The sequence below is a fragment of the Diceros bicornis genome, chromosome 28 (assembly GCF_020826845.1).
Source record: "Diceros bicornis minor isolate mBicDic1 chromosome 28, mDicBic1.mat.cur, whole genome shotgun sequence".
Classification (NCBI taxonomy): Eukaryota; Metazoa; Chordata; class Mammalia; order Perissodactyla; family Rhinocerotidae; genus Diceros; species Diceros bicornis.
Genome location: NC_080767.1, coordinates 20,976,033 through 20,990,934, shown reverse-complemented (window position 1 = coordinate 20,990,934; position 14,902 = coordinate 20,976,033). Strand labels below are relative to the sequence as shown.

Here is a 14,902-nt window from a genome sequence, read left to right as displayed (position 1 = left end):
TCTCTATGTGTTTGTTTATTGTTGTCATTATCTACTACTTAATGAAGGAAATCATAAGGTATTTGACCTTCTCCCTCCGACTTATTTCACTTTGCATAATACCCTCAATGTCCATCCATGTTGTCACAAATGACTGGATTTCATTATTTCTTACAGCTGAGTAGTATTCCATTGTGTATATATACTACTTTCTGTCTCTATGATTTTGACCACTCTAAGTACCTCATGTAAGAGGAGTCACACAGTATTTGTCTTTTTGTGACTGGCTTATTTCCCTTAGCATAATGTCCTCAAGGTATATGCATGCTGGTAACATATGTCAGAATTTCCTACTTTTTTAAGGCTGAATAATATTCCATTGTATGTATATGCTACATTTTGCTTATCCATTCATCCATTGATGGATACTTGGGTTACTTCCACCTCTTGGCTATTGTGAATAGTGGCGCTATGAATACGGGTGCACAAATATCTCTTTGAGGCCCTGCTTTCAATTCTTTTGTGTATATACCCAGAAGTGGAATTGCTAGATCATATGGTAATTCTATTTTTAATTTTGAGTAACCGCCATACTGTTTCCCACAGGGGCTGTACCATTTTACATTCCTGCCAATAGTGCACAGGGGTTCCAATTTCTCTACCAACACTTGTTATTTTACTTTGTTTTTTTGACAGCAGCCATCTAACGAGTGTGAAGTGGTCACTCAGTTATTCTTATTTCCTTTTTGTAGATGACAGAACAGAAGCACTGAAAGGTTAAACAAAGGCTCACAATCATTAAGCGTCAGAGCTGGAATTTGAACTCACGTGAACTGACTCACTGTTAACCAACATGTTAAATTCTTGTGAGGCACAAGTTCCAAAATCTCTCAAGGAGAAGATAGAGGGGTTCAACTGCTAGCACTCACCAAATAAAGGGCAAAAGAATCAGCAGCAAGTTAAATTTATCTTTCTCCTGATAATCTTCTCCCAACCCTGGGAGGTTAAACTTGCCAGGAAATTACAAAATGTTGTTCTGGGGGTAGAACATGCTTTTTTTCTCCTTAAATAAGCTTTGTTCAGAATGTCCATTTGGGACTTAGACTGGAGCTTTCTTATGCCCTAGTTTCTGCACCATCTAGTCAGGCCACCTAAACCCAGAAAATTCTCCTAAGGTTCTGTCAGCCACATACACCTCCATCATCTTTTTAGTCAGACCAGGACTCAAACACGCCTCAACTGAAAAGGGATCCTGGCCAACTACCAAAATGCTCATGTGTTACACTTTATAGCTACATTAAAGATGTCAGGGGGCCGGCCCGCTGGCGCAAGCGGTTAAGTGCGCACGCTCCGCTGCGGCGGCCTGGGGTTCGCTGGTTCGGATCCCGGGCGCGCACCGACACACCGCTTGGCAGGCAATGCTGTGGCGGCGTCCCATATAAAGTGGAGGAAGTTGGGCACAGATGTTAGCCCAGGGCCAGTCTTCCTCAGCAAAAGAGGAGGATTGGCAGATGTTAGCACAGGGCTGATCTCCTCACAAAAAAAAAAAAAAAAAGATGTCAGCAACAGCTCGTCTCAGGAATTCCTTCCTCCAGAGCAGAGACAATGCACGAGATTTAAGAACATGGACCATAGCATCTGGCAGACCTTTAGTCCTTTGAAACTCAGCTTGTTATTTGACATAAAGTAACTCAACATTTCTGAGTTTCATATACAAATCATAAATATATATATCATACATAAATATATAAATAAATATAAATCATATATAAATCAGGGAATGACAGGACCGGAGCTGATGGATAGGAAGCACCTAGAACGCAGAAGGCACTCAATAAATGCTTGGTAGTGTTATCATTTCAGTCATGGATCCACGCACAACAAAATTGTGCATCATAAACACTTAGTACTGAGCAAACATTGATTATTAAGAACATATGTTCAAATGCTAGAAAAGATGCATAGCGGGGTTAACGACCACAGAACAGGTGACGCACATCAATATAAGGTTACCTTTCAATGTAGATATGTAGATCTACTGTGCTGGAATCAGGCATCAGGAATCCCACCAGGAACGTCCTAGTATTCTGAGATGTGGCACAGGCATTTCTTAAACGCAGATTATTGCACAGTAGTAAAAACTTGTACATGTTGAGTGCTTTTCTTATGTATAAATATGTAAACCATAGAAGAAAAATATCCCTGGGATTTGTATGTGTCTGTGGACACACAACCCGAGACGGTTGTTGAATCTTGAAAGCAAGCCTAGCTTATGAAGACTCGCTCTCCGAGACCCGACGGCAGCTGGGCCTCAGTCCCAGTCGAAGTGGATTTACACTGTGGCAGGACTGGCGGGCTGACGGCTTTTCTCCGGCCAGCGGCCTTGATGAAAGGTCCACTCGCGGTGCTAGGGACGCAGCCGGTGTCTGCCCCGCCCCTGCCTAGCCGAGCCAGCAGGATACGTCACTTCGCCCCGCCCCACTCGGGCCCCGCCCACAATGGTGCGGCCTGCATCTCCCATGAGCCTCTTCGGCTGCCACTCTTCGGAAAGGAAGTGGCGTCTGCACTGAGGCGGCACATAAGGTACGAATCGCCGTGGGCAGTGGCTGTTGGGACCCGGTGGGAGGAGGGACTTCCGCTCTCTCCGATGTACGTCATCAGGAGGCGGAAGCGCAGCGGGGGCGGGAAGGTTGTAGAGCGGCATGTTGGACTCGTTTTGCAGGTCTTTAAGTGGTCGCGCCCCCTCCGAGAGCGCGGTCTGACGGCGAGGCGGTCCCAGGCACTCTCGCTTCCCCGGTAAGTAGGACGGCCTGGCGGCGGCGGGGGATAGAGGTGTGTGGCCCTGGCGCTGACCTGCTGCGGCCGTCTCTGTTGCCACAGTGCAGTGGCCTCCCTGCCTCCCTTGCCTCCCATCGTTGCTCACTCCCCGTCTCGGCCGCAGCCCCCGGCCGGCCTGCCCTCCACGCCCGCCTGCGGGGACCGTTTTGAGATGCAGGTCAAGCCCTATTACGTCCCTGCTTGACGTTCCCCTTCACAGGATGGCCGTCTTGTCCCTCCCGTCCTAACTCGGCTTCGCTTGCCCTGTGCCTCAGCTGCAGGAGACACCTAAGGATATTTTGTTCAAAACCGACATCTATTTGCTAGCCCTTGTACTTTCCCGACCTCCCCTGAACGCATCCCTCATCACGTCAATGGAATCAGTTCTCCGCTTCCAGAGCACTGTTTACGCCTTTTAAAGAGCGCGTTGTTAAACTTTTGTAGTGTGATTGATTGAACGAGACTATATTTTCCCACCGGATATGTTCCTTGAGGGCAGGAGTAGGGTCTTGCCCATTTGGGATCTCCCCAAGGCCTGCTAGAAAAGCGCGAAGTTTGGAAACTAACAGCCCAAGGTGTTCCTACTAGCTTTGTGACCTTGGGCACGATTTCCCCATCTATAAAATAACGAATTTCAAGGATCTTACACAGTCTATGGTGCAGAGTATGTACTCGATAAATGTTAGCCTCGTTTTCCTTTTCAGCTTTCAGTCTACACAGTAGTTGCTGGGTCTGTTTTTTAAATGAACCTAGAGGCACCATAGATGAGTGATTTTTCTTCCTAGCACTGTGATTGTATTGATGCTTATGTGATTGTATTGATGCTTATCAATTGGTTGATACATTTGGCAGTATTTGGTAAACACAGCCTAATGATGTATATTAAAGACAGTAATGCTAGGTGTTGATATCAACATCTACAAGAATAAACATTTAAGCTTCACGCTGTGATTCAGTACTTGAGGCACTTGCAGAGTTGAAATTTGTCACATAAGTCTGTGTGCTTTTCAGATGTATGTTTCTGAAGAGGTGAAGAAACTGCAAACGTTTCATTGTAGGGAGGCTAGCTGTTCCTGACAACTTTTAATTTGTTATTAAAGTATGGTGCATTTCATATGTGTGTACACATATTTTTCACAGGTGATTGTAAACTGCTGACCAATCGCCATTGAACATAGTTAAAACAGAAAATAAGAAGATGGCAGCAAACCCTTCAGGACAAGGTAATGCATACTGGAATTTCTTTTATTACTGTGAACTTTTTCACCATATAGTAAGGCTATTTTGATAGAACATTTAGCATAAGGCAGTTCCTGTAGCCAGAATAAAAAATGAATAGTAAAGTAAAACCGCATATTTGAAGCAAGTCCAACCTTGTATCAGATATGTAACATCCTTAATATCTATTAATCCTCTATTTTAATCTGAGTTAAGATTATTCACATTGTAAACTTTAGGTCCTCCTCTGACATCTGTGTTCTTTTGCTCTATTTGAATCAGGACCACTTTTAAAGAAGTTGTATTGTCACCAGGCAATATCCATGCCTTTATCTTCATTTGCTCCAAAAATTTCCATACACATTTCACCTGTGTTAAGAACTCTCTTAAAGCAAATCAAGTTGGACACATCTAAAGAAGGAAGTTTTAGGGCCAGCCCTGGTGGCCTAGTGGTTGAGTTCGGCGTGCTCCGCTTTGGCGGCCCGGGTTCAGTTTCCGGGTGCAGACCTACATTGCTCTGTTAGCAGCCATGCTGTGGTGGTGGCCCACATACTAAGAAACAGAGGAAGACTGGCATGGATGTTAGCTCAAGGCAAATCTTCCTCAGCAAGAAAAAAAAGGGATTTTTATTTAAAAATAAGTTTTCCAAGTGTGGAAACACTAACTTGAATGTTTATTGCAACATTGTTTATAATAGCAAAAAAACTGTAAGCAATCTGAAATCCAGGGATGAAGAATTTACTCAACTCTTTGGTAAATACATACTGATACCAAAGAGTACTTTATTAACATAGAAAGATGGTGATAGCTATTGTTAAGTGGGAAAAGAAGAGTTGAGAGCAATTTATAGTGTCATCCCATTTTATTTATTGAAATATATTTAATCTATCTGCATTTTTATAAGAAACCTATAACTTCTGTAATAAGAAAAAGTAAAATTTAATCTCTAGAAAGTATTAAATCTCGTTTTGTAAGTAGTTTCCTGCTTAAATACTTGAAGCAAACCTCTGTTTCCTTTCCATGTCAAGTCTAAACTCCTATTTGACCCATCATATATTTTTATTACTCATATTTGTTCTGATTTTTTTTGTGTCTATGTGAGGAAGATTAGCCCTGAGCTAACATCTGTTGCCAATCCTCCTCTTTTTGCTGAGGAAGATTGGCCCTGGGCTAACATCCGTACCCATCTTCCTCTAGTTTATATGGTACACCACCACAGCATGGCTTGACAAGCAGTGCGTAGGTCCAGGCCCAGGATCTGAACCTGTGAACCCTGGGCCGCTGAAGTGGAGTGTGTGAACTTAACCACTACGCCACTGGGCCAGCCCCTCTGTTCTGATTTTTTTTAATCTTAGTTTTGTCTTATATTAAACTTCATATAAATGGAATCATAAATTGTGTACTCATTTGTATCCAGCTTCTTTCACTCACTCTACGGTCTGTGAGATTCATCCACGTTGTGCCATGTAGCAATAGTTCATTCCTTTTTATTGCGGAGTAATATTCCATCATATGAATTTACCACAATTTGTTTATTCATTCTCCTGTTTGGGGGCTTTGGGGTTGTCTTGAGTTTTGGCTATTGTGAATAAAGCTGCTTTGAATATTTGTAAGTCTTTTTGTAGATATTTGGATGACTATCTAGGAATGGAGCAGCTGAGTATATAGTTAACTTTATGAAAAACTGCCAAGCCTTTTCCCGAAGTGGTTGTGCCATTTTACATTCCCTCTAGCGATGTGTGAGAATTCAGATTGCTCCACATATAGCGTGGTTGGTGTTTTTACTTTTAGCCATTTTAGAGGGTGTGAAGTGACATCTCATTGTGGTATTAACTTGCATTTCCCTGATGACAAATGTTGAGCACTTTTTTATGTACTTATTGACCATTGTAAATCTTCCTTTGTGAAGTGTTTGTTAAGTCTTTTGCTCATTTTTTAAAAATTGGGTCATTTCTTTTATCAAGTTGGGTTTTTTTTAGAGTCTGGATACAGGTCCTTTATCACTGCTAATTGCATCATCTGGATCATGTTGGAGTTGGTTTCTGTTGACTGCATTTTTGTGGAGTATGGGTCACATTTTCCTTTTTCTTACTAAGTGATTTGTTGGATACTGAATATTCTGACTGATACTTGTAGAGACTCTGGATTCTGTTGTATTCCTCTGAAATGTAGTTTTTGTTCTAGCAGGTGGCTTGGCTCAACTCGTACTCCAAACTCGTGTCTCCCTCGTGTTGGGCAGCAGCTGAAATCTCTTCTCATTCTTTTCACTTCCAGCTGCTGCTTTGCTGCTGGGCTCTCCTGGGTCTCAACCACATATGTGTAATTTAGCAGGAAGTGAAAAGTTCAGGTGGATTGTTTAGGCTTGTTTTGGGCTTTGCTCCTTCTGCTTTTCCCTCTCAGGTCTCTCCCCTAATTTTCTGGCTGCTCTGCGAGCCCTGAACTCTGTCCTCTGATACCTCAAGCCAGTAAGATGAGGCTGTTCCAGCTGTTTGTGGATTGAGGAATGCCTCAGGCAAAAGGCCAGATTCCCAAATCTCACCGGCTGCAGTATCGGCCTGGTTTGGTCAGTTTCTAGTGCCTTCAAATAATGAATGTTTAATATTTTGTCCAGAACTTATAATTATATTTGCGGCAGGGTTAGTCTAACCAAACTATGCCAGTACTGGAAATTAGAAGCCCACTGAATCTGTTTTAGTATATTAGTTACATTTAGGACAAACTAAAGGTTCCATGAGTTTTACAGAAGTGTAGTATTGTAAAAAGCTAGCTGTGGTGACAGCTTTACCAGTTGTAACCAGCTAATACTGTTCTGTTCTCCTCTCACATAACCACGGGTGATATGTGTGCTCTGTAGACTAATCACAGGTCAAAATTCCCCTGGGGGTCTTGGACTTCTTCTTTTCACCAAGCTATAAAAACTCAGATTAAAAATAATTTAATTTGAACCAAAATGAAAACTAAAAGAAGTCTATTTTGGAAAGAAAATATGCTGGTAAAAATCACACAATGCAGTCCAAATGAAAATAAATTTTAAATTATCCCTCTGTTCTAATAGCACAAATAGTTGAGATTTACAATTTGCTGGTTACTTTTTTTTAGCAGTTGCAATAAAACACAGTTATTTTTAGTGTTTGATTGATCATAGTCAAATCCACTATGAAACATCCCCTAATCTAAATAGAAGTGAATTTAGATTGGTCTTTCGGCTTTTGTTTCCCTTTTGTGATCATTTTGTTGGTGTTATGTAGCTGCTGCAATTAGGCACCAGCAGAGGGAGTCCATATCATGTTCTACAGATTCCCAGACTCAGTGAAATTTTTAAATTCTTATTTATTTGGATCTATTACATTTTACTCTCTATATTAAGTTGTTTCTGTACTGTTTATGCGATAGGAAGTACTTATTATGGAGATTGAAGGCCAAGTGCCATAATTATCTTACAATGGTCACTGAACAATGACTTAAAAAAATCTTGATTTGTGCACTGTAATTTATTTTTTTTTAAACAGTTTTATTTTATTTATTTATTTTTTTGTGAGGAAGATCAGCCCTGAGCTAACATCCATGCCAACCCTCCTCTTTTTGCTGAGGAAGACCGGCTCTGAGCTAACATCTATTGCCAATTTTCCTCCTTTTTTTTTCCCCAAAGCCCCAGTAGATAGTTGTATGTCATAGTTGCACATCCTTCTAGTTGCTGTATGTGGGATGCGGCCTCAGCATGGCCGGAGAAGTGGTGCGTCGGTGCGCGCCCGGGATCCGAGCCCAGGCCGCCAGTAGTGGAGCGCACACACTTAACTGCTAAGCCACAGGGCCGGCCCTGCACTGTAATTTATTAATGCCTCTGGTGTAGGGTACAGAATCCACTGTGTTCACGAAGCCCCCCTACAGGTCTAGCAGTCCATCGTACTACAGTAGTAATCAGGACTGCTAAATTTCATAAGCTCTTGGCAGACAGTTACTGAAGTCTCATATTCTTAGCATCCATCATAGTGTGGACCATTTGGTAGGTTCTTAATAATTATTTGATAAGAAGTAACATTTTGAGAATTTTAATATGTAGAGGCAGATTGTCAAACTGGAATTTGGCCAAAGTATCATTCCTATGTAAAGAGTCTTTTATTACTGGTAACTATCAAAGTCCTGTGATCATGTGGTATCAGTTGAATTGATCCAACCTGATTTCAGGTACACAGAGAAATCTGGTGAAATACTGTGTAAGGAAGGTGAATTCTTTGATTCTTTTATTTTATAGTTATCTCAAACGGCTTATAGTACTACTATAAGCCCTGCAGCTCAAGTGGTGAGAACTGTTGATTTGGGGCCACGCTGGATGCTCTTAGCTGTGATTTCAGGCTGCTGTGTAGGAATGGGATGGCATAGCTCCTGGGAGGTGTATTACTTGACCTCAGACCCAAGTACAAGTCTTACCTAAACCATCTGTGATCCAGAAGGAAAGCAAATTTACCCTTCAGGCTTGTACTAAAGTATGCTACCTCTCAATTAAGAGTTTGTCTCAATGATGCATAAAAATCATCTTAAAATTCTAGTATTTGTACCTTTTTAAAGATGAGCGTGTGGATGCAGAGACACGATTTGGAGTAGGTTTTTTAAAGCTAGATTTCTGTTTCTCTCTCTCTCTCTTTTTTTTTTTTGTGAGGAAGATTGGCCCTGAACTAACATCTGCCACTCCTCCTCTTTTTGCTGAGGAAGACTGGCCCTGGGCTAACATCCGTGCCCATCTTTCTCCACTTTATATGGGACGCCTGCCACAGCATGGCCTGACAAGTGGTTCGTTGGTGCGCGCCTGGGATCTGAACCGGTGAACCCCAGGCCGCCACAGCGGAGTGCGCGCACTTAACCGCTTGTGCCACTGGGCCGGCCCCTCTTTTTGTCTCATCTTTAATCGCCAAGGCAAAGAGAGTGCTGGATTTGTCTGATGCTAGGATTGATGGGTAGGCCCAAGGTTCCAATAGGAATGAAACTGAGTTGAGGCAGAATATGATGTAAAGTAGCTTCAGATCATTTGTATAGTTAGGAGAAAGCTTGGGATCCCCAGGTCCATTCAGACTGGCCTGGGAGGCCTGTCATGTGAGTGTAACCTAGAAAGCTGCATGCTAATCAGTTATATCCTTTGTAATGAAAAACTATTCTCTGAAAGAGAATTCTCAGAATGGGGCTGACAAGAATCTAGTGTTGTTAACTAACTAATAGGGAGAGAGAGAATGCTAGATAATAACGGTAATAGCTAGTATTTATTAAGCAACTACCACATGGCAGGCAGCGTGCTAGGTATTTTACTTATGTTTTCTATATTCATATAACCATGCTTCGAAGTTGTTACTGTTAACTTTATTGGTCCTGCATAGTGAGGTAGTTTTCCCAGTATTAAATAGTAGCTGGTAGTACTGAGATGAGAACCCGGATTGATTCTGTGTCCAAGTTCCCTGTTCATATAGTATGTTCCCCTACTGCACTTTAGCTGCAGATTAGAACATTCTAATTATAGCTTCCAAGAAAAAATGGGAGCTCTAGACTACGGGGAAAGACTTCTTCTTAACTTTGAATCTCTTCTGCATCTGTTATTAAGCAGAAAATCTTTACAGTGACATGGGCCTGTGAGTTTATATGTAAGAGGAAGAGAAAAATGAGTAAGGGGGAAAGATTGATTCAAGCAGAGGATACGTCATCATCTTCTTTAGCCAGTCCTGAAGATGAGAAACCTCAATGGTTAAAAAAAGTGGCAGTTGCTTACAAGAGGTAAGTCCTTGGGGTCTGGGAGAGAGAGAACTTGAATACAGGCAGATCACCTGAGCAGACATCAGGACTTATTCCTTTCCTTTGAGATGTATTTTTAGTAAATCCCAAAAGGTGGCTAAGAGTTGAATAATTTTTTAATCTCGAAAGTTAAAGGAAGTGTTTGCCATTAACCAGATACCTAGAAGACTAATTACTGGTACTAATCAATTTGTGTTTTATTTTTTATTCTGCTAAGACGTAGACATCAAGCAGTCTCCCCTGGATAAGGTTTGAGCTTTAACCACTGAATGCATTTTATATATTGGTAGGCAGAATACCACCAACATCACCCCTTACCTGCCAAAGATACCCCCGTCATAATCCCCGGAACCTGTGACTATGTTACATTACACAAGGAACTTTGCACGTGTGATCAAGGTTAATGGCCTTGAGATGGGAGGATTATCCAGGTGGGCCCATTTTAATCACATGAGTCCTTAAAAGCAGAGAATTTTTTCCTGGCTGTGGTCAGAGAAATGACCAAGAGGACTGATCAGAGAGATGCAATGTTGCTGGCTTTGAGGTTGGTAAAAGGGGACCATGAGCCAAGGAACTCCAGCAGCTTGTAGAAGCTGAAAAAGGCAAGGGAACAGATTCTCTCCTAGAGCCTCCAGAAAGCAACCCTTGATTTTAGCCCAGTGAGACCACTAACCTATAGAACTGTAAGATAATAGATTTTGTGTTGTTTTGAGCCAGTAAGTTTGTGGTAATTTGTTACAACAGCAATAGAAAAATAGAAATAATACACCATTTAACTAGATGAGCCAAAAATCGAGAAGCCATCCATGATACCTTCTTCCTCCTTCCTTACTTTATATTTACTCTATCACTGTCCTGTTGATTTAACTTCCTAAATAGCTCTTGGGTCTGTTCATTTCTCTCCATTTCCCTGGCCACCAACAATTTCTGTCATCTCTAGCATGTTCTACTGTGATAGTCTCCTGTTTTCTCTTGTCTAGTCTGTTCTCAACGTTGCAGCTACAGTGATCTTTTTTTTTTTTTTTTTTTTTTTTTTGTGAGGAGATCAGCCCTGAGCTAACATCCGCCAATCCTCCTCCTTTTTTGCTGAGGAAGACGGCCCTGGGCTAACATCGGTGCCCATCTTCCTCCACTTTATATGGGACGCCGCCACAGCATGGCTTACCAAGCAGTGCGTCGGTGCGCGCCCGGGATCCGAACCAGCGAACCCCGGGCCGCCGCAGCGGAGCGCGCGCACTTAACCACTTGCGCCACCGGGCCGGCCCCTACAGTGATCTTTTTAAACAGGGAAGAGTTATTTTGTTCCCCACCTCTAATTAACTTATTCATCCTTTAGATTTCAGCTCAAGCGTTATTTCCTCTGGAAGACTTCTCTGACACTGCTCCCCCCACTACTAGTCTAGGTCAAGTTTATTCACCCTTGATTCCTACAATAATGATGGTTATAAATGCTTATAGAATTTTATTTATTTCAGACTACTCATCTTAGATTCTAATTATACATTCATTTGTGTAACTATTTGATAATCTCTATCTTCACTGGACTGTTTGAGAACCCTGAAAGCCAGAATCATGTCAAGTTTTGGCTCATTGTTGTATCCTTAGAACCTACCTTAGTGCCTGTATGCGATGGATACACAATAAATATATGTTGAATCAGTAAATAACTTAAAACATGTTAAACCAGTAGTGCCACAGTGACTTTCCTCTAATACTAAACAGATGTCTTAAGTATGATACTGTGATTTACTGTATACTGAAGAGTATATAGCCTGTAGGATAACTGCTTGAAAGGATTTGGATAATATTTTACAATATCTTTTTATTTTATTTTATTATTATTTTTTTTTTGTGAGGAAGATCAGCCCTGAGCTAACATCCATGCCAATCCTCCTCTTTTTGCCGAGGAAGACTGGCCCTGGGCTAACATCCGTGCCCATCTTCCTCCACTTTATATGGGACGCCGCCACAGCATGGCCTGACAAGCGGTGCATCACTGTGTGCCCGGGATCCGAAGCTGGGCCACAAGCAGCAGAGCGCATGCACTTAACCACTATGCCATGGGGCTGGCCCCTACAATATCTTTTTAAAAATCATTGTCATGAAAGCAATACAACAACTGTAATTTGTTTTTTTGTTTGTTTTTGTTTTTGTTTTTGTGAGGAAGATCAGCCCTGAGCTAACATCCATGCTAATCCTCCTCTTTTTGCTGAGGAAGACCGGCTCTGAGCTCACATCTATTGCCAATCCTCCTCCTTTTTTTTCCCCAAAACCCCAGTAGATAGTTGTATGTCATAGTTGCACATCCTTCTAGTTGCTGTATGTGGGACGCGGCCTCAGCATGGCCGGAGCAGCGGTGCGTCAGTGTGAGCCCGGGATCCCAACCCGGGCCGCCAGTAGCGGAGCGCGCGCACTTAACTGCTAAGCCACCGGGCCGGCCCCAACAACTGTAATTTGAAAGTAGATTATCCATAACCCTACTAATCAAACAAAATAATTTTCATTCTTTAGTTTTAGATTTTTTTCAATAAAAAGAATTCCAGTTAGTCCTTGTTTAAATGTGATAGAACTGTTCACATAAAGTGAATATCAGCTGTTAGATTTTAAATGCAATTTGATGTAATAGTAGTTACTTGAGAATGTTTTTAGTGACAAAAATGTGTGGGAGTTAAGTGTTTCTATGAATGAATGTGGAAATGAGAATATATATGATTGTGAATGTAGATAGGGTTATAGTTCTAAAAGTGGAAATATTTTTAGATTCTGCTGCTTTATTCTAAGAAAATTGTATTAGGAAAAAGGTTAGTTATAAAGGAATATTAAGTAATTCCTACTGTACACGAGATAATATATATTAACACCTTCATGCTTCTAAGAATGTAAAAGTTACATGTAACTTTAAGATACATGTAAAAGTAAAATGTTAAAATACGGCAAAAGACAGTGTGTTTTAAAAAAAAAACTCATGTAGTGAGTATAATAAAAGTTAGTTAAATGTTATATATTGATGCCCTTGTTAGACTAAGTTTGTATAAACCCTGAAGGTGGGAGAATCTTACTATAGAAAACTATACTTAACTACTTCACGTAACCAGATAGACTACCTAGTTTGTGCCTTAAGTTTCAAATTTGAAATAAGCTATTACTACCACCTAAGTGCTATCTGTTGACTTTTATATACTTTTATAATATAAATGTTTTGTGTAAAACTGACATGTAAATTAATACTAGATTATTTTTTAAAGCTCAAGACAGAAGCATAGGATTCAGGGGCATTAGACAAGATCAGAAAACAAAAGCTTAATAGATCTGACCATACCCTTTCCCTGTAAAGTGGCTTTTGTGGCTCTTGGCTGCCTATATATAAACATTAATCTCTAGAATGTTATGCAAGAGATAACCTTGCCTGGTTAGACTGTGTAATAGGAGTTGAGAGGGAAAGTTATTTTAGAGACATTTAGGAGATAAAATTTGTTGGACTAGGGGATTGGTTGGATGTGGGTAGGAAGAGGGAGGTGTTATAAGGATGAAACACAGGCTTCTGGGTGGGAGCATGGGGCATGAAGTGAGATACAGAGATAGGTGTTATCCCATCCTTACCAGGGAAGGAAGGCTAGGAGCTACCCCATCTGACAACCTCTTTAACTATTTTCACAAGTTCTTTAATGTCTGAGGAGATTTTGTGCATGGAGAAAAATACTCATCACTGCTCATAATTTAATTAATATGCAATTTATTAAACCTACTTATCTAATAAGCTAAGTTTGAAAATAAAAATTTGTAACCATTTCTAATTGATTACAAGCTTATTTAGTTTACGTTCTCTTTAATAACAGTTTAAATTACGATTATAATTAATATGTCTTCCGTAATACTTTATATAGTGATTGCAAAACTTACTACACTTAAACCTATTTTAAAATATTAACGCATGAGTTTAATTCATTCATTTACTCTCTATACTTGTTTTTTTATATCTTCCTGGGGTTATAATAATCTTCCCAGATTCTTATTTCTTTGCTTTGCAAAGATTATAATAATTTTTCCTAGGGTTATGGTAATCTTTTAAAATTTTTTTTGTGAGGAAGATCAGCTGTGCGCTAACATCCATGCCAATCCTCCTCTTTTTGTTGAGGAAGACTGGCCCTGAGCTAACATCCTTGCCCATCTCCCTCCACTTTATATGGGACGCCACCACAACATGGCCTGACAAGTGACTTGTTGGTGCGAGCCTGGGATCTGAACCTGGACCGCTGCGATCTGAACCTGGGCCGCCAGCAGCGGAGCGTGTGCACTTAACCGCTGTGCCACAGGGCCGGCCCCAGGGTTATGGTAATGTTACTGCTACCAAAACAGGAGAAAATTTCAGATTAGTCAGAGGTTAGGATTGTTGATGGATTTGATTCTTAAGTAAAACACAAGATTTGGTTATGCCTTTAAAGATGGTTAAAAGCTGTATTGGTGTGTACTGGGTCTCTTCTATAATTAAACTTTACCTGCTAAGTTTATGGGATTTTTTTTTAAGCTCATGTTTTTCTCATAGATTTTTAGTTTCTTGCAACCTGGAGTTATTCCCTGAAATACTTTTTTTTTTTTTTTTAATGGGATTAGTGTTTCATAACCCACTGTTCTGTTGTCATTATGAATTGCCCTTTTTTGGTAGCATTACTGCCAGGAATTATAGATGTTTCATCTCCCAAGAGATCAGGGATCAGGTCTGTACAGATAGGTCTCTTTAGGATATTTCATTAATTCATCCAGTTAGAACTCATAGTTTCTACTTGGTCATTGTATGTGACCATGGGTGCTTGTCAACCACTGGATCTCCTTTTAAATGGTGTGTATGTATGAGGACCTGCACTGATCTGACTCTCCCATTGGTACATAACTTGCTTTTTTTGGAACTGTTTGGCTTATCTATAGTTCCCTGCATCTACCCCTTTCTCCTGTACCTAAACAAAAAGTACACAGCTATACTTTATAAACAGACATATGCTTAATAGCAGAAACAAAACACCTAAATGTTAACACTAACCTAATTATTAACATAATATTATTTTCACCCTTCTTTACAGCTCTCTTTTTATGTACTCTAACTTTCCTTTTTGTATCT

The 14,902-nt window shown here is 40.7% G+C and overlaps 1 protein-coding gene across 1 annotated transcript in view; it reads left to right on the top strand.

Annotated features, from left to right (window-relative positions):
• The first annotated feature begins 2,656 nt into the window (after nucleotides 1-2,656).
• INIP (INTS3 and NABP interacting protein) overlaps nucleotides 2,657-14,902 on the top strand; it is a 31,931-nt gene continuing 19,685 nt past the window's right edge. Inside the window, exons 1-2 of the mRNA XM_058523797.1 lie at nucleotides 2,657-2,775; nucleotides 3,937-4,019. Of these exons, the coding sequence (XP_058379780.1) occupies nucleotides 3,995-4,019 (25 nt within the window). The 5' untranslated portion in view covers nucleotides 2,657-2,775; nucleotides 3,937-3,994. The remainder of the gene's footprint in view (nucleotides 2,776-3,936; nucleotides 4,020-14,902) is intronic.